General features: G+C 55.4%; 8 protein-coding genes across 8 annotated transcripts; 5 read left to right on the forward strand and 3 right to left on the reverse strand.

Moving 5' to 3' along the window:
• Positions 1 to 653: 653 nt before the first annotated feature.
• PG985_013069 (uncharacterized protein) lies at positions 654 to 1,117 on the forward strand (the record flags this gene model as incomplete). Its single annotated transcript, XM_066832835.1, has 2 exons — positions 654 to 688; positions 766 to 1,117. The coding sequence occupies 2 exons, from the start codon at positions 654 to 656 to the stop codon at positions 1,115 to 1,117; spliced, it is 387 nt and encodes a 128-aa protein (XP_066677575.1).
• A 1,428-nt stretch (positions 1,118 to 2,545) lies between these two features.
• PG985_013070 (HET-domain-containing protein) lies at positions 2,546 to 4,551 on the forward strand (the record flags this gene model as incomplete). The annotated part of the gene is made up of 2 exons (XM_066832836.1): positions 2,546 to 4,475; positions 4,526 to 4,551. The coding sequence occupies 2 exons, from the start codon at positions 2,546 to 2,548 to the stop codon at positions 4,549 to 4,551; spliced, it is 1,956 nt and encodes a 651-aa protein (XP_066677576.1).
• Positions 4,552 to 4,698: 147 nt separating this feature from the next.
• Positions 4,699 to 6,231, reverse strand: PG985_013071 (uncharacterized protein; the record flags this gene model as incomplete). Its single annotated transcript, XM_066832837.1, has 1 exon — positions 4,699 to 6,231. One exon carries the CDS (start codon positions 6,229 to 6,231, stop codon positions 4,699 to 4,701), a length of 1,533 nt encoding a protein of 510 aa, XP_066677577.1.
• A 1,522-nt stretch (positions 6,232 to 7,753) lies between these two features.
• PG985_013072 (major facilitator superfamily domain-containing protein) lies at positions 7,754 to 10,236 on the forward strand (the record flags this gene model as incomplete). The annotated part of the gene is made up of 9 exons (XM_066832838.1): positions 7,754 to 8,043; positions 8,123 to 8,154; positions 8,227 to 8,515; positions 8,584 to 8,667; positions 8,736 to 8,996; positions 9,115 to 9,398; positions 9,461 to 9,563; positions 9,624 to 9,766; positions 10,232 to 10,236. 9 exons carry the CDS (start codon positions 7,754 to 7,756, stop codon positions 10,234 to 10,236), a joined length of 1,491 nt encoding a protein of 496 aa, XP_066677578.1.
• Positions 10,237 to 10,406: 170 nt separating this feature from the next.
• On the reverse strand, positions 10,407 to 11,468 carry PG985_013073 (uncharacterized protein; the record flags this gene model as incomplete). Its single annotated transcript, XM_066832839.1, has 3 exons — positions 10,407 to 10,616; positions 10,710 to 10,800; positions 10,855 to 11,468. 3 exons carry the CDS (start codon positions 11,466 to 11,468, stop codon positions 10,407 to 10,409), a joined length of 915 nt encoding a protein of 304 aa, XP_066677579.1.
• Positions 11,469 to 12,205: 737 nt separating this feature from the next.
• PG985_013074 (uncharacterized protein) lies at positions 12,206 to 12,859 on the reverse strand (the record flags this gene model as incomplete). Its single annotated transcript, XM_066832840.1, has 1 exon — positions 12,206 to 12,859. One exon carries the CDS (start codon positions 12,857 to 12,859, stop codon positions 12,206 to 12,208), a length of 654 nt encoding a protein of 217 aa, XP_066677580.1.
• A 1,426-nt stretch (positions 12,860 to 14,285) lies between these two features.
• Positions 14,286 to 14,993, forward strand: PG985_013075 (uncharacterized protein; the record flags this gene model as incomplete). Its single annotated transcript, XM_066832841.1, has 3 exons — positions 14,286 to 14,304; positions 14,514 to 14,724; positions 14,747 to 14,993. The coding sequence occupies 3 exons, from the start codon at positions 14,286 to 14,288 to the stop codon at positions 14,991 to 14,993; spliced, it is 477 nt and encodes a 158-aa protein (XP_066677581.1).
• A 422-nt stretch (positions 14,994 to 15,415) lies between these two features.
• PG985_013076 (uncharacterized protein) lies at positions 15,416 to 16,235 on the forward strand (the record flags this gene model as incomplete). Its single annotated transcript, XM_066832842.1, has 2 exons — positions 15,416 to 16,171; positions 16,209 to 16,235. 2 exons carry the CDS (start codon positions 15,416 to 15,418, stop codon positions 16,233 to 16,235), a joined length of 783 nt encoding a protein of 260 aa, XP_066677582.1.
• Positions 16,236 to 16,997: the final 762 nt, after the last annotated feature.

The raw sequence follows: 16,997 nt of genomic DNA on the forward strand, positions 1-16,997 counted from the left end.
CTATCTGGACACACGCCCTCAAGCCTGAGTAGGTTACTTGCCATTGTGAGAGGGGGGTTGGGTCGGCATAGAATGGGACGTTCCCGTTCGGCGGGAGCCCCGAAGTAGTACGACTGCCAATATTGCTGACGCTTTTGATCCCCTGGGCATTTGTGTACCAAATACAGTAGAGTTACCAAGTAAGGCACTGGAATTAGTCAGCCTTGATTTCTCTGTCAGCTCTCGTATTCGAGGTCTCAGCAGGTTCTTCGTTGTGCTTGACACAGCCATTACCTAAACCCGATCATCCAGACTCGCTTGCTGTTTCGCTTCATACTTACTCAAGGGCAATGTGGCTCCTTAGCCGACCGGTTCGAACGGGAGACGCGTGTTCAAACAGGGTTGATATTCAGCTTTGCATCCCGTAAATGGCGTGAGAGTGGTTCTGTGCTGACATCTCCAGATCAGCCAAGAACCCCTCGACAGGGGACAATACGAATATGCTGCATGTCAGCCGTATTTCTTTTTGCCTATATCGGGTTACATTTAAAGCTGGGTATCGAACAGACTCGTATATAATTCCCATTGCTTCCCGTCGAGAATTGACTCAACGGCAACTCATCACTCGGTTGAAACCAAGATCGCCCTATTAACTTCCCCCAATTTCCCCCACGATGTTGAACCCTAGTGTATTAGCAATCCTAGCCAGGTACGTAGCTCGACCATACACAAAATCCCAACAAGCAAGGAAAAAGAAGGATTTCCATATTAACACCGTCCCTCCAGCGCCGGCCTCGCCCTCGGCTCCCCGGCAGTAGCCGCCCGCCAACCCGAAGTAACCCTAATCACCCTCCCCCCGTACTCACCGGCACCCACCCCCACGACGACCCCCTGCCCCGTCGTGACCCAAGTCGGAATCTGCCCGAGCTGCACGGCCACGCAGATCCTCTGCATGAAGTTCAGCACCGTCTACGACAACCTCCCGGGCTGCCCGAGCCCGGCCCCGACGTCCATCGTGGACTACTTCTGCGATCGGCCCTGCCCGCCCCAGTCGTGCATCACCTCGTACATCTACCCGGACCGCCCCTCTACCAACTGGGTCGCCGCCGACACCGCACCGACGGCCGTCCAGGGCTAGATGAGCACCGTGGTCCTACCGGGCAGATGTTGAGCCAGGTCCACAATCGGATGGGGTGACGGTCCCTCGGGGCGTCGGGAACTTGCTGAATTTAGTTGGATAACTTCACGGGCCGGGTGGGAGTTTCTTCATGTGTTTATATTGTTGATTTATTTCAAGAAGTGTAGTGAGGACTTGGTGGTGTTGCTTCAGTTTAGTACAATAGCTTGAAGAATGATGTAAGCAACGTGTCCCCGACCACGTCGAGATCCGGCACGTCGGCCCCGGCCTCAACACCAACACCAACACCGCCAATGGCGCTCCCGCGCCAAACATTACCGCTCCTTGGGGAGGTGATAAACCATGGGCCTAATGGGGCAACACTTCCGGTGTGTGGGGGATTTCGGTGTCTTGGAGTTCCAACGCTTGAGCCTGGTTGGCGTAGTCGTTCTTCCTGGGGCTTAGGAAACAAGGGTGATTTAACGTAACCGCAACTCGTCGCGCAATGAAACTTTTCGGAGCTGGGAGACACCCGTAGGGGCGGAAGCATACTGTACTTGTCTGTTCTCAAATCTCCCCTATATCGGTATAGGGCGACTTTGAGGAGACCTAGAAGTCAAGCCATGCAGTATGACCATGATGCCATATGTAAGAATGTATAGTCCCCGCGATAGCAACCGCTATATATCATCTCTAAGTTCAAAATACGCCAGATTTCAGCTTCTTGCGCATTAGTAGCAAGTTCATCCGCATTCAGTATCCTCCCTGAAGGGACTGACGACTGCTACCAGAGCCCGGGCGCATTAGTGTTAAGGGGGTCAAACCCCGGGAAAGCTCGAGACCCTTGGGGTCGGCACGTGACACGGCGGTACGGCAGTAAGAGCACCAGCCAGAGTCAGAGGGGAAGCGAAGAGTAGCCGGGTGATTGCGGTGCCAGACTTGGGGCCTCCAGGAGCGGACCCATCGTGGCCTCCTCGGGTACGTGGCGGACTTTGGGGGTAAGAGGGGTCTTCTTTCCTTCCGTCGAGTTGGGGCGGTGTAGTAAAACTCCAGAGCGCGCTCGGCTGGCCAGTCGGACGGATCCGCCCACCACCGCCATCACCCGCCGCGGGATCGTCATCATCATCTGCAAGTAATGGTAGCATCGACAGAAGGCTCTCAAAACTGGGCCTATTGGCAGCAACTACAATACTCGGCACATGCAGGCTACGTCACAAGGCATCCCACGAGGCGCACAGCCTCCTCTAAGGTGGCTTAATATCATAACCCCTATTCGTCGTTACAATACCCCGCACGAAAGTAAGATTTCTGTAGGTATTCGGTGCTGTATCATGACACCCCTCTCTATGTCAGGCTCTCTCTCCCTCTCGTCAGCGAAAGCCTTAGCAATCAGCTACCCATTCTTCAAAGTGAGAAGCCAAAACTTATCCCGCGTTTGTCACTAGCAGCATGGCCTCCCAGAAGCCGATCGATAAATCTAAACGCCAGATTCGCTTGCTTGAACTTGCTTCTCGCAATACGACCCCAATCATCACGTGCCATCTGACAATCGTCGACCTCCAAGACAATCCCGATTACGAAGCCTTGTCGTACGTCTGGGGAAGCACTGAAAGAAATGGCATGAAGAAAATTCAGCTTGATAACGCGATATGTACCGTCACCAAGAACCTGTACGATGCTCTCACAACTTTGCGATTTCAAGACGAGACGCGAGTGCTGTGGGTCGACGCTCTCTGCATCAACCAGGCCAACCACCAAGAGCGTATTCATCAGGTCGGCATTATGAACACCATTTACGCCGGTGCTTCTCAGGTTCTAGTTTGGCTAGACGCCGATAGGTGTCCAGGTCGCTCTGGCATCAAGACCGACCGTCTCTGCCCAATTCCCCAACAGTTGAAGGATATCCGGGCCCGAAATGCCTTGACCCAGGATGCCCGGAAGCAGAATGCCTTGACCCAGGTGGCCCTGAGGCAGGATGGCTTGAAGAGGGATTCCAGACCGCGGGGTAGAATGGTTTCTGGGTTTCACAGTGATATCCTGGAGATCATAGCATTTATGCGTGGACGGGGGGCTTGGTGGTACCGCGCATGGACGTTCCAGGAGGCAACCTTGGGGCCCCGTCTGGTTTTCCACGCAGGTGACGAGACTATTACAGACAGTGATATGGAGATCTACTGTGAACAGCCGCAGGTTTCCAATCACCCAGGCTGTAGACAGGCAGTGGACGTAATGAAGAAGCTGCTTGACACGCGGCGCAAGCTGCGAGCCGGAAAGAAAGAGCGTCTTATCGACCTCGTTATCGCCAACCGCCACCGCAACGCTACAGACCCCCGCGACCTGTTTTACGCCTATGTTGGGTTGGCGAATGACGTGCCACCCGATTTTATTCGGTACGATCTACCCTTGGCAAGTTGGCTCGTCTACATAACTTTCAAGATGATACAACAAAGCCAGACGCTCGAGGTTATTCAATATACCCCTGCCGGTACTAAGTTGAACCTCTCTTCATCTATGAGTGCCTCTCAGTTCGACATGAGCGACCGGAAAGTTCCCATGAATGGCCTGCCTTCCTGGTGTCCTGACTGGACACACGTGTTACGCCAGTCTGAAGCAATGTTGAGCAACAAGTTCCGCGGTCGCTTCTCAGCCGGTGAACCAAGTACTTTGCAAGTCTCCCTCCATCCACCTGGGTTATTGGAGATATCCGGTGTTCATTGCGACACAGTCGCTCATGTAGGAGCACTGTCTGGAACTTTTGATGACCGGAGACTCTGGCGGGATCTGGTGGCTGACAACCTTTCGCTCCATCTTGTCAATTGCTCAATGTGTGGATATGGTCTATACGGGCCGCGATACGACTGTACCACATGTAGCTACTATTCTCTCTGCAGTGGCTGCTACCCGCCGAAGTATAAGGAGCACGTTGACCATGAGTTCCGCACTATTCTGAAAAGGCCCTCGGGGCAGGTGGTGGAGATACCCAACGACCCATGTGACGATTGTCAAATCCTAGAATTCAAAACAGACGAGCTCACGTGGGGGTTATGGGTGCATCTCAACAAGTACTATTATAGTACCAAAAGTCCTGGTTACTACACCCTGCAAGAGGCGTTCCAGGCTGTCCTAAGGAGCGGGAAATCGCATAGTTTTAATGCAAGGCCGGTGATATCAGACAAAGGCTACATTGGATGGGGGCCCCTAGATACGAAAGTGGGAGACCTGATAACAGTCTTACACGGGGCCAAAATGCCATTCATTCTTCGAAGAGTTCAAGAGCAAGAAAGCGCAGCTAAGCTATCAAAGATCGATTGTACTTTGATAGGCGAAGCTTACATCTGCGGGATTATGAATGGTCAGGTCCCCAAATCCACAAAGAAGGGTAAGATGAAGAATCAGGTGTTTTCTTTATACTAACATACGGTCCTATAGTCCCCAGGAAGCATGCAGGATCGTAATACCAGTTTTTATGCATTTTGTTTCTCGATCACGATCTTTATATTTCTTTTCGGTTGCAGGCCATTCGAAAAATCTGATGATATTTATTCCTACACAAATAAGGCACGTAGATTCTGCCTGTCTACGAGTTCCCTCTTTGTCCTAAATCATAACTTGGCTTGTCCTGTCTCATCATCATGATTCCACCCCGGCATGTCCGCCAAATCCTTCGCCGGCGCCGCCCTCCGCGACTGCAATGGGTCGCCCCCCTCGCCGGGCCGCCACCGCCACGCCCGGGCCAGGTCGTCGGCCAACCGTCCCTCCAGCAGCTCGACGACGTGCCTCCCGATGATGGGCAGGAGCTTGAAGGAGTGGCCGCTGTCGCCCGTCGCGAGCACGAGGTTGCGCCACCGGGGGTGCTCGCAGATGAGCAGCGCCGCGTCGCCCGTGTCGGTGCACCAGCACATCGCCCGGTTGAAGAGCGCCTTCTCCTTGAAGCGCGGCAGGAAGGCGGAAATGGCCTTCTTGATGGTCTTCTCGGAGGCGTCCGGATACGTGTCGGTGGGGTGCTTGGCGTGCGACCGGGGCACGGAGACGCGCTGCGGCGAGGGCGCGCCGTAGGGCTGGTGCTGTTTGAAGCGGGTGAAGCCGGGGAACTCGTCGCACACCTTGATGACGCCGTGCTCGTTGGGCTCGAAGAAGAAGCCGAGGTCGCCATTGTAGACGACGGGGCACCCCTTGTACTCGGCCGCCTCTTCGGGCGTCAGCTGCATGTGCGCGTAGACCCAGCACTTGGAGCAGCACTGCCCCTCCAGATCCACCAGCGCGGGGCTCCAGGCGCCCGCGGCCAGGACGACCTTGTCGGCGTGGTACTTGGTCCCGTCGACCGTCTCGACGCCGATGCAGGTGGACTGGTCCTTGTCATCGGGGGCGAAGAGGGGCTGCTTGAAGGCCCCCGCGCCGCCGAAGCCGAAGCGGACGCCCTGTCGTTTCAGTTCCTCGCCGATGGCGTTGATGGCCTTGGCCGCCGCCAGCCAGCCGCCGTCCCGGCTGAAGATGGCCTTCCACCCCTGGATCTGGTCGCGCTCCAGCAGCGGCATCTTGGCGAGGATGGCGTCCTCGTCGTCGAGCCACTCGTTGCTCTCCTCGAGGCCGGCGCCGGCATCCAACAAGTCCTGGTACTGCTGGCGGAGTGCCGCAATGCCCTCCTTGGACCCTTCGCAGTCAAGCCGCCCCGTGTTGTGGAAATAGGGCTGGAACAGGGGGTCGTGGCGCCACATGTCGCGGGCCTCGAGGCTGAGCTGGCGGTCGACCGGGTTCCGGATCCGGATCCCCATGATCTTGTTTAGGTCGTGGCCCGCCGACTGGGCCGACGGGATGGGGTACGTGTCCAGGACGGTGACGTTGGAGGCCGTGTACCCGGACCGCAGCAGGTGCAGCGCCGTGGACGATCCAATGGTGCCCCCGCCGCCCACGACGATGACCTTGGTGGTCTTTGGCGACGACGCCTCCATGGTGTTGGTGTTGATGCCGTGAATGCGGATGCACTTTTGTTCGTACAGAGAGAGTTGGTGGCAGTAGTTAGCCGTCCGAGGTGGCTTGGTGTTGCCGTTGAGGCGAGTACCCTTGGGCAACTTGGAAAGGGCGTATTTAAGGACGAGAACCAAGCAGAGAAGCGAGATCGCAAGAGACCATGACATCGGGGTGGCACGACAGTCTGTTCATGGCTCAAACTGGGAAAGAAAGGGAATGGCAAGCGGGCCGAGACAGTCCATGGGGTAGGCGATGCGCGTTGACTAATTGGTTTTATCTCGAAGGGTCATTCTGCAGTGCTGCCGTGGACCGGCGGATTGCAGATGGTGGATCTTGGCGGGGAACCCTGGGCACCCGAGCTTCTGCGCGAGAGCTTCCAGCTCCACTTGCCACTGGGATTCACCGATGCAACCCGATAACAACGTATCTTGGTCTCGTGGAAATCAGGATTATCAGATAGCGGTCGAGTATGTCCTGAGCCATACGAGTTCCAGTAGGCATGTCATCTAAAGGCTGTAGTGTTTCTCTCAAATCTTGGTGGCATCCGCCAAGACCTGTCGTTGAAAGGACGCAACGCCTCGGGAAGCGCCCGAAGCTAATACGCTTCAAGTCAAAGGTTCAGAACGGTGACCTCACCTACAGTAGCCTCGCCTTTTCGCTTCTTGTACATATCCAACCGCATTCCGGGCCGGTGGAAGAAAGATGGTTTGACAGTTAGCTCGATGAGAGATTGAAAAATGTGTCATGCCAATTGAGTTTATCAGCACCCAGACCTGCCTTGTGACTCTCTTTGGTCCAACTTGATCTTCGTGACGAGATCCGGGGGTTGTCGCGCCTCCTACCGGTATTGCCTTGGACTGTTACAGTTACCGAAAGCGGTATAGCCCCGTCACGGTTTTAGACTTTGGCCCGGGTGCATGTTCGCTACCGCGACCCCGCCAACTTCCAGGGCACTTGCTCCAGATTCAGAGCTTACCCCTTCTGAATTAACCACAGTTGCCGCCCGCCTCGGGGCGTTTACCGGAGCGCTGGACAACCAACAACGCTCACATTCCCCACGACTGCTATCATTGCTCGAAGCAGTCAAGCCTCTAGTTACCATGTGGCCGGTAAACCACCTATCTCGTAACCGAGCGCTAGACTCCAGACTCTAGCCGGACAACAATCTCCAAGTCCATTTCCTTGTTGCATCTGATAGCAACCGCCTCCACCTCCCCACATACCCCAATCCCTCCCTTCCGATGCTACAGCAGTGCAATGTGCCCAACGACGTAGCGCGGCAGATACCGAAAGTCAGCTGGCTGCAGTTAGAGTAGGTTCTAAGCCATACTATTGCTCCCCGAATGATAACATCGCGGCTCCACCCTGGAGCAAAGAGGCCCCATTTACCCCAGCTCCGAGGATGGGCTCGCGCCAGATAGTAGGGATTGGCCCGTAGATAAACTTGGTGTCCACTTTCCTGGGGGCAGATCTGAACTGCATCTGTCGTGGTGCTGGCTTATACATAGCACATAACATGTAGATAACAGGCATGCCTCGGGTATATAATCATGTCCCATTGCCCTCTCTCGTCGTGGATATCGAAAACACCCCTCACTCATCTCCCCTGCTTCCTCCTCATCCCATCTTGCCCTCCGTGTGGTCTTATTCCAAATCCATCATCATCCCCCGAGGGCGATCCACCCCAAAATGTCCAAGTTTGACACCGCGCCCCCCAACACCCACGCGGGCGGCAACGACGATGCCCTCCGCGGGCAGGGCACCATCCCGGTCGACCCCGTCAACCCGGACGTCACGGTCGAGGCCCTGGACATGGACGAGTACCGGCGGACGGTGCCGGTGTGGAAGCGCTTCTACAAGCACAGCTTGACGCAGATGATGCTGCTCAGCGTCCAGGCCTTCTGCGGGCCGGCCATGTCGGACGCCATCGCCGGCCTCGGCGGGGGTGGCCTGGCGACGCCGCAGACGTCCAACATTGCGTGGGTCGTCCCCTATAACTCCCAGAGAGTGACGTAGGGAGATTTTCGGATCAAAGCTAACTGTGTTGTGTCACTACAGCACCGCCATCAACTATGCTATGCTGGCATTGGGTGAGTTCCCCTGGTTACTCTAATCTGCACCTGTCATAGTCTACAGCTGGCTAACCGTGTGGCTATTGACAGTCTGCCTGATCGGCGGCCCGCTGGTCAACAAGCTCGGGGTCAAGTGGGCGCTGGTGATCGGCGCCATGTCCTTCCCGATCCGCGGGTCCTCGTACTACTGCAACAGCGCCTTCGGGAACCAGTGGTACCTCATCTTCGGCGGCTTCGTCACCGGCATCGGCACCGGCTGCTGGTACGTCGCCGAGTCGGGCGCCATCATGTCCCTGGCCCCCACCGGCGCCCGCGGCAAGTACCTGGCGCTGTGGATCGTGTCGCGGAACCTCGGGCAGCTGGTCGGAGGGGCCATCAAGTGAGTTTATACCGGGGGTTCGTTCGCGAGCTAGAAATCATACTGACTCAACACGTTATTCTGTAAAGCCTGTCCAAGAACCACGAGAAAGGCGCTAGTGGGGGGATCACCCCTGATACCTACGTCGCCTTCATCATCATCCAGTGCCTCGCGTAAGTGCCCAAGCCCAACCAACAGACACTCTAGAAGTAACCACCCGCTAATCATTTTCACAATGCAGTCTGCCATTTGCCTTCCTGCTTTCGCCACTGGAAAAGGTGGTCCGGTCCGACGGGACGCGCATCCTCGTCTCGGAGAAGCTCAAGACGCGCGAGGAGTTCAAGCTCATCCGGTTTACCATGTCGTCCCGCCTCATCCTGCTCTCGGCGCTGTGGGCGCTCTGGTCTTTCTTCTACAGTGGCACCTGGTCGACGTATCTTGGCATCTACTTCACGACCCGGGCCAGATCTCTTTCTTCGCTGATTTCGCCCTTTTTCTGCATGTAAGTGCTTGCATCCCTGCGGTCAAAGATGATTCCCATCATCAGTCCATTATAAGTCAATGCATTCGGTGTCACTCCGCCACGTTAAAAGGAAGCTAATATCTGTTTTGCACGATAGTGTGGGCTGCTTCGGTCTGGGCTTCATCCTCGACCTCAAGGGCGTCAGCCAGCGGCGCCGGGCGCAGATCGGCCTGTGGACCGTCGTCATCCTCAACGCCGGCGTCTACGTCTGGTCCATCATCATGCAGGTCCGCTTCAACCGACACGATCCGGGCCACATCGACTGGGACCAGCCGCTCTACCCGACCGCCTTCCTGCCCTACTTCTTGGTGCAGACGACGGGGCCCCTGTCGCAGTCGTACATGTACTGGCTGCTTTCGTCCTTTGCTACGGATGCCCAAGGTGAGTAATTTCATCACACCCGTCCCTCCAAATCGGTTTCTATTCTGACACAGAATTTGCAGCCAACGTCCGTAACGGTGCCGCCTTCCGCTGCCTCGAGGCCGTTGGGCAGGCCATTTCGTACGGCATGAACACGCAGATCCAGACGAGCCCGTTGATCGGATTGTACGTTTTCCACCCGACTTTTAAATACGAGGCGCAAGTAGGCTGACACTTCACTTCTAGTATCGTATCCTTCGCTCTAATGGGACTCTGTCTCGGTCCCATGATTGTCCTCGTCAACTCGACGCCGGACCGCATCCCGGCCGACGTCGCCATGGAGGAGCAGGAGAAGGCGCACTACGCGGAAAAGGTGGAGGACTACAAGGGTTTCAAGGGGCAGGAGGTGTAGAGACTGGATAGCTTACTCATGTCCCTACCTGTATAACAGCGTATTCATTCATTCCTCACCCAGTGATTATTCCACGTTATCCTAGTAATTCATAAGGGAAAGAGTAACCGTTTACTCGAGAAACTCCCATTATTCCCTCTTACAATATCTTGTTCACTCCAGAAAGAGGAAGTGCTTGCACTGAGAGTCGATAGGTGCTACTCGAGGAAACCAATTGGTAACCATGATTATTGAGTAGTTCCTCTACACCGTGGTGTGAGAACCAATAGGCAATCTGTTACGTGCTGGCCCACGCCCAACTCAAGCTTTCCAGGGCTCAGGGGCTCAGGGGCTAGGTCAGCTCTAATAAAGCAAAAGACACCATCTAACCGTAGATATATGCCAGTGCTACAGCGTGCATTATGTCTGACTATACTAACAACAGCACTTTTGCCGCCAACAGCGTAGGATGTCAGGGTGCGAAATGCTAAAATATACATCAATGGTCCCGGCCGACGGCTCCCGCCCAAACAAGCAGTGATCTTACTATTACAAAAGATCCCCTTATCTCGCCTATGCCCCGAGTTCAGAGTACACGGTGAACCAATCCTCGCCAAGATCTCACTCCTTAGTATCCCTCAGTCTTTCGACTGCTTGTAGCTGGGCGGGCAGCTTGTACCCACGCAGCACACAACCTGGCCATTCTGGCACTCGTTTTGCGAGTTGGCCCGGTTGTCGCTGGGAAAGGTGTACGCCGCGTTCTGGCAGGGGCCGAAGAAGGGGTCCGGCCCGGTGGCGTCCTTGTCGCCTCGCAGGGGGTTGGGACAGGACCCGTCCTTGGTAGGGACCTGGTCAGAACGGTTAGGAGGGAATTCACATGCAAGATAGCAATCTTGGTATTGATGGTTGGTAGTAGATAGACTGTGTATGTCAGTACTTACTGGGCAAGAGCCTAGCGAAAACAGGTCTTTGTTGCACCCTGTAACGCCAAGGCCATTACACGAACAGGTTATGGGCAAGGTGAAGCCGTTGCTGCGTGTCTCGTTAGTAACCACACCCGTTCGTCCGCACACAGCGCCAACTTACACATAGCTCACGTCGAGATCCGCAACGGCGTATTGCTCGATGGACCGGTTCTGGTAGTTGGCCTCGATGAGGCTGTTCTTGTCGGAGACGGGGTACCGCGCGTCGTTGACCGAGATGATGCCGGCCCAGTCGGTGGGCACGGCCATGGCCGCCGTGGCGCCCGCCGCGAGCGTCCCCGGCTGGGTGGCGCCGCTGGCGGGCGGCGGCACGCCCGAGTTGCTGTTGTGGGTGGTCGAGATGGCGGCGGTGTGGGAGTTGACCAGGGAGATGGTGAGGAGGGCCGGGGGCTGTGTCATGGTCGCGGGGTCCGCGTCTTGCGCCGATAATAGCGCCGCGGTGCTGGTGGTGCTGGTGGTGCTGGTGGTGCTGGTGGTGCTGGTGGTGCTGGTGGTGCTGGTGGTGCTGCTGGTGCTGGTGGTGCTGGTGGTGCTGCTGGTGCTGCTGGGCAAGTACGAGTACGAGGCACCCGCGTCACATATTGTTTTCGTGATGTAGACGGTCTCGATCAAGGGTTTCTGCTCAGGCATGGCCCTTTTGGGCCACCGCAGGGCGGCTGCTGAGGTGCTTCGCGCTGAAGCGAGAAGGAATAGCAACAGAGAGATAAAGGTCGACATGGTGACTTGGATTCGGCAGGTCTAGGGAATTTGTTCTTTTGCTGGTTTCTCGACGCAACGTGTGTGTAAGTTGTTGAAAGGGGTTGGTTTGCAGTTTTGAAAGTCTAACTTTGTCAATTGTGTAGTCTATTAGTTGAAGATGCTTGTATTACGTTTCCAGGGGCTCAGGAGTAACAATAGTATATGCTCTCCACTGCACTATTTATAGGTCTAGATAAACGAACATCGTATTGAATACACTCTGGGATTGGTTCCCAGGTGGAGATACTCGTTGTATGATCCTTTCGGCTCCATGGGTTTTATTCAGTACCCGTCAGAGGATGCATTCAGGTATGTTTCGTGCGTCTTGGTTGACACAGGGTCAAAGGAGAGCACAAGCTGGAGTGATGTTCCTCGAGTCGATCGGTCCCGAATCCGCTGAGGTGGCACTGGATGTTGTTGTAGTTTGCCTACAACGAGTCACCCCGAAATAAGGCTGCATGGGGGAACGCAAGCAAGCGGCGCATTGCTTAGGTAGCATCTCTGGCCCACTGCGCATGCCTGGTCGCCAATCTCCCGTAGTCTCCTGATCCGCTCTGATGCGAGCCAAGATGAACGGATTGGCTGTTGGCAAGCAATTGACCACCTTCTTCTGACGGAGAGAAAGAACCAGTCTGCGGCATGCGACAGACGTTCTACGTTGAATTCAGTCGTATTGACGCCATGTTGATGGCGTCAATGCGATGTCAGTCTCATTTTCATGATGATGCCACGCCCTGGTTCGCCTGCGGCTGTCGTTTCATGAAAACCTCGGGATAGTCTTCTGCGCGGCTGACGGTCACGGTCTCAATATCCTCGAACCCGTACTTCCGGTACAGCGGCACGCCCGCCGGGCTCGCCTGGAGGTAGGCCTCGACGCCGTCCTGGTCGGCGCGCTCGAGGCCCCAGCTCAGGAGGTGCTTGCCCAGCCCCTTGCCGTGGTGGCTCTTGCGCACGGCGAGCAGCTCGAGGTACCAGTGCGGCCGGCCGCCCATGTGCTCCCTGTGCTTCCGCTCGAGCATGGTGAAGAACTCGCGGCCGAGGGCGCCGTCGACGTCCTCGGGCCAGGCCATCTTGGCGGCCCATTCCTCGCCCTCGGCACTCGGGGGCTCCTCCGCCGAGGGCACGACCCACTTGGCCATGGCGACGACGGCGGCGTCGCCGGACTGGCTGTCGTCGACGGCCAGGACGTAGCGGGAGCGAGGGTCCTTGAGGCCGCCGCCGAGCCAGTCCTTGATGCTGGCCCGGGCGCCGGCCGAGGTGGACGGGAAGACCCTCTGGTTGATGCCGTCCTCCGAGAAGGAGTCGGAGAAGACGTTGCTGACGGCGTCGGTATCGGCTTCGGTGCCCTCGCGGAACTTCAGGGCGGCCATGTTGGAGGTTGAACAGAAAGGTGCGAAGGTTTTCGGCTTTTGAATGGTAGATTATAGACTAGACCGAGGAGACCGAGAGGATATTCTCAACATTTTAATAGGTTTCTTTTTTTCTTATGCCGGCAGAAGAGGGTTAAGCTGATGAAACAGGTAAAGTGGTAGCAGGTAGTGCCGGAGGTTCCAGTCTTTAGTACTTACATAGTCAATTCGGGGGTTAACTGGAACTTGCTCCTGGCTGGAGATCGTTCGTTACCCGCGGACGCGGATTCCTGTCGCAGCCCGCCGCCAAGCTTCCAGGGCCGACCAGGGCCACCCCCACTAAAACCAGCGCCTGTAACAGGTTTCACCGCAGGGGACCTTCCCCCTACAGCAAAGTGCGAACTTCAGATCGTGACTCGTGAAGCAAGAAACCGGCAGAGAGGGCATCCACGCGTTTCTCGCCTACCAAGGACATGCTAGCACGCAACGACAATTGCTTTAGGGTGTGATCGGCTCGAATTTACTGCCATGGCAGTAAATTCAACTCAGTACATGCCACTGTGGGGTTGTTGTGCAAGTACTGCTGGGTCGAGTTAAAGCACGTCCTATACTAAATTGGTAGGCGGTAGCTTCGGGCAGGCACCTATTTTCCCACTCTCTCCTATCTCCGTTACGTATACTAGTATCGTACGGATACCCTCCTCCATCACCGACCTTAACGTCGCGACGTCAACGTCCATTACGAGCTGCCGTTAAGCTCCGGCACCGGCATTACCGGTACGACGGGGCAGTCCGTGTCGTAAACGATCAATTTTATAATATATTTTCTAAGTAGTTACGACACGCGCGGCCCAGAACGAACGTCTCGTTCTTCGTAGGCACGTCGCGACCGACGTCTTCGTCGTAATGGCAGTAAATTCGATGGCAGTAATTTACTTCCAGAAACAAATTATTACCATTAAATTTACTACCATAAGCGAGGCCGGATTAAGGAAAGTGCCGGCTCGATAAGGAAAAGGACGGTGGATCGAAGCCCCATATCTAGTACGGTACGTCGCCCATTTTACACAAAATAAACATTGCATTTACTGCCAAAATTGGGTGCCGAAAAGGGTTTGGCGGCAAGCATAAGCTTAGAACGCCCGGGGCGTGCTTCCAGCAATACATGGCAATAAAATCAACTAAATTTACTGCCATAGCAGTAAAGTCGAGCCGATCACACCCTTAGAGTTTTTCTTTCTTCTTGGGTATTTGTGTCGATGTTTTCCCAATCTTGGCCACTCACTCCGTAGAACCCTCGTGTCGATCTTGTAACTCCGAAGTAAGGCTACAGACCCTTCGCAAGTTGACGGCAGCAGTGGTCGCCAAGAGTCCTGCCCGTCTCCATTACCTAATACGCGGAAATTTAGGGGCGCCATCAAGATACATCGCATCGGACACGTTGCGAATGTCCGACAAGTTGCATGGTATGATATTATTCCTCGTTATTGCAATTGCCAACCTTGACAGGTGATAGGGGTTGCGGGAGCTTTGATCCAGAGGGGGTGGTCGTGGGCCCCTGGCCACGCTCCATGGAAGACACCCATCACTACCACTAGCCAATCACTTGCAGAACCTTGACGGGCTCGTTCTACACGATTTGACTGACACTACTCTGTCGTTAAAGTCGCCACAGCGAATGCTGTTTCAAACGTCATCTCTGCTGGGCGCTCAAGGCCGCGGGCTTTCGATTACGCCAAAGCCGTCGTGGCCACGTTGCGGACGATCCACGAGATCAAGGCCATCGCAGTCCTGCTCAACATCAGCTCCACCGTGACTCAAGGCAGCAGCGTGTTTGGGGAAGGCGTCAAGACCTTCTACGGCTACTCGAATCGCGTTGTGGACTTGTGACTCTACGCCCGCTTCGAGATCATGTCCGCTGTTGCGCTTCCACGTGCATCCCGTCGTTCGGGTCGAGCTCGAGGCAAAAGCTTCCCTACGATACCTCCTCGAGGACTTCAGCACGTTCCACAACCTGTATGTCGACCTCTTCGAGGAAGAGCCGACCGGGGGCTCGGTGCTGCGGCTTGTGGGGCAGGGCGGGTGCGCCTGCGTGAACCGGAGGCCGATCTGTATCAAGAGGACTCCCGGGATCGCTTCTGAGGTCGACAAGTGATGTACCCGGAGTCGCTAGGGACGAGAAGAAGCCGGTGGGATCCCGCGAGGGTTGGGAGGTCGTTGAGTATGGCACTGTAAGAGGATGGTATGTTCTTCTGCGTGAGTGAGTCTTGGAATCCGCCTGCGAGAAGCATTCCGCTGTCGCAGAGTGACAGACGCTTCTTTAATGTTCTTTCTTGCATTTTCCTAGTCTTTACCGAAGCTTCTGAGATCCCCAGTTTGATGGCCCCCAGAGCCGTCCGTCTTCTCCCGAAAGCGAGGTTTCACGCCTTAGACTTGCTCTTAGGAACTGCAATTCGCCATTTTAACTAGGCACTGTCTTTTGGCAATCTCGTTCTCTTAAGTATCCTGAAACCCCATATCCGATACTGGTATCGATATATGGAGCAATATCGGGCGGGCCATAAACTATCGTCAAGCATGGCCAGTGAGAGTCGTTGTACACGGATAACAAGATGGATCCCAAGGGGAGGCTGGAAGGCATACGGCGTTCGCAAACTGATCCTCCCCGCCAAGACTCCTGCATCGACCAGCGCAACCAGGTATTGGGGCGGCGATAACGAAAAACAGAAGATCCAGGAGAAGCTGTCGGTCCAGCTTGGTCCCATCACCTCGTGCTTCCTTCTGCTCAACGCCAGCATGGACGAGGCCCCCTTCTGTCGCGACAAACTCCATGATGCGATACAGAGGCTATCGTTTCTCCCGGAAATATTGAAGACGGCCCTTCATCTACTCCTCATGATCCAGGCCCAGACCGATCAGGATACGCCGAATGTTGCCACCTCGGTCCACAGCGTTCGATCAATCCTGGAGAAAACCACCCGGCAGCCCGATGCTGATACTGATACTGATGAGCCCCCACGGCTCTCTGTGCTCGACTGTATAATAGCCAAGATCTTCTGGAAGCGGAGACAGCTGCTCAATACCAGCCCCTTCCAGAAGAAGATTAGTGACAGGGCAACGGCTGCCGATAGAACCGTCACCAAGACTTTCCCATACCTGGCATTGCTCCGCCTGCAGTGGTTGGAGGACTTCCGTATCGACGGTAGGCTGCCTTGGGGCGCGGCAGGTGTATTTAAACACCCCGGCAGCGGAAAACGATATCGCATCTACTACGGGTTCCCCGAGATAGACTATGCTCCTCCAGATCGTGACCTCAGCTTGAACCAACGCAGGGTAAGACTGGCCCTCGATCTACTACGGGAAAGAACAGCTGGATGCAGATCGGTTGGAGACTTGAAAGCTGTCTCAACTAAGATTACAAAAGCCGATCTGGGCATGGACGAGATAGTGCAGTGATCTATGACTTTGTAGCTGCCCGGGATAGGTCCTGGTTCAAGAAGGCAAAGGATAGGTGCTTACTTGCCCAGGGGGTTACAAGAAGAGCCCCAGAACTTACCCAAAGGGTCGAGCCCACAAGGCTTCATTGTCATTCGTGAAGAGAGTAGGGAGGCTACAACCGATACGACGAGTACGATCTCTCCCTAACCTTATCAATCGTTAACGTCTAGAGAATATCAAGTGCCCGAAGATACTTGTATGTTCCCCAAATGGTGATTCAATCCGTTGGGTGCGCATACCTGTCATTATTTATTCAAGAAAGACGCACGTGACGTCATCTGCGCGGAATTGCTCCGAAATTTGGTTCTCATTCGACTCGTGCTCTCAGTGGTGCCGATGGCGCTAAAATTAGCGAGTAGGGGACCAGGCAGCCCAGCAGCACCTAATCTCAGTGCCTAACGTAACACCCGGCAGCGCATCGGCGGCGCCATAGATTGATGGATTGACGGATTGCACCAGCTCCAAGACACTCGAACCAGCCCACTCCTCCAGCTAATATTAATCCCCAAATACGAACGAACCTCGGCCCCCTACCGGCCAGCGACATCAACGAGAAGGCGACGGGAGCGACAAGTTCGAATACTCGACAAAGGCGCACGCGATTGATGATCTCTACTTGCTTACCACATCCCTCAATTGAGACCACGTCTAGCTCCGACTC

The sequence above is a fragment of the Apiospora marii genome (genome assembly GCF_038362585.1).
Source record: "Apiospora marii strain CBS 49790 chromosome Unknown utg000011l_segment0_segment0, whole genome shotgun sequence".
Taxonomy (NCBI): domain Eukaryota; kingdom Fungi; phylum Ascomycota; class Sordariomycetes; order Amphisphaeriales; family Apiosporaceae; genus Apiospora; species Apiospora marii.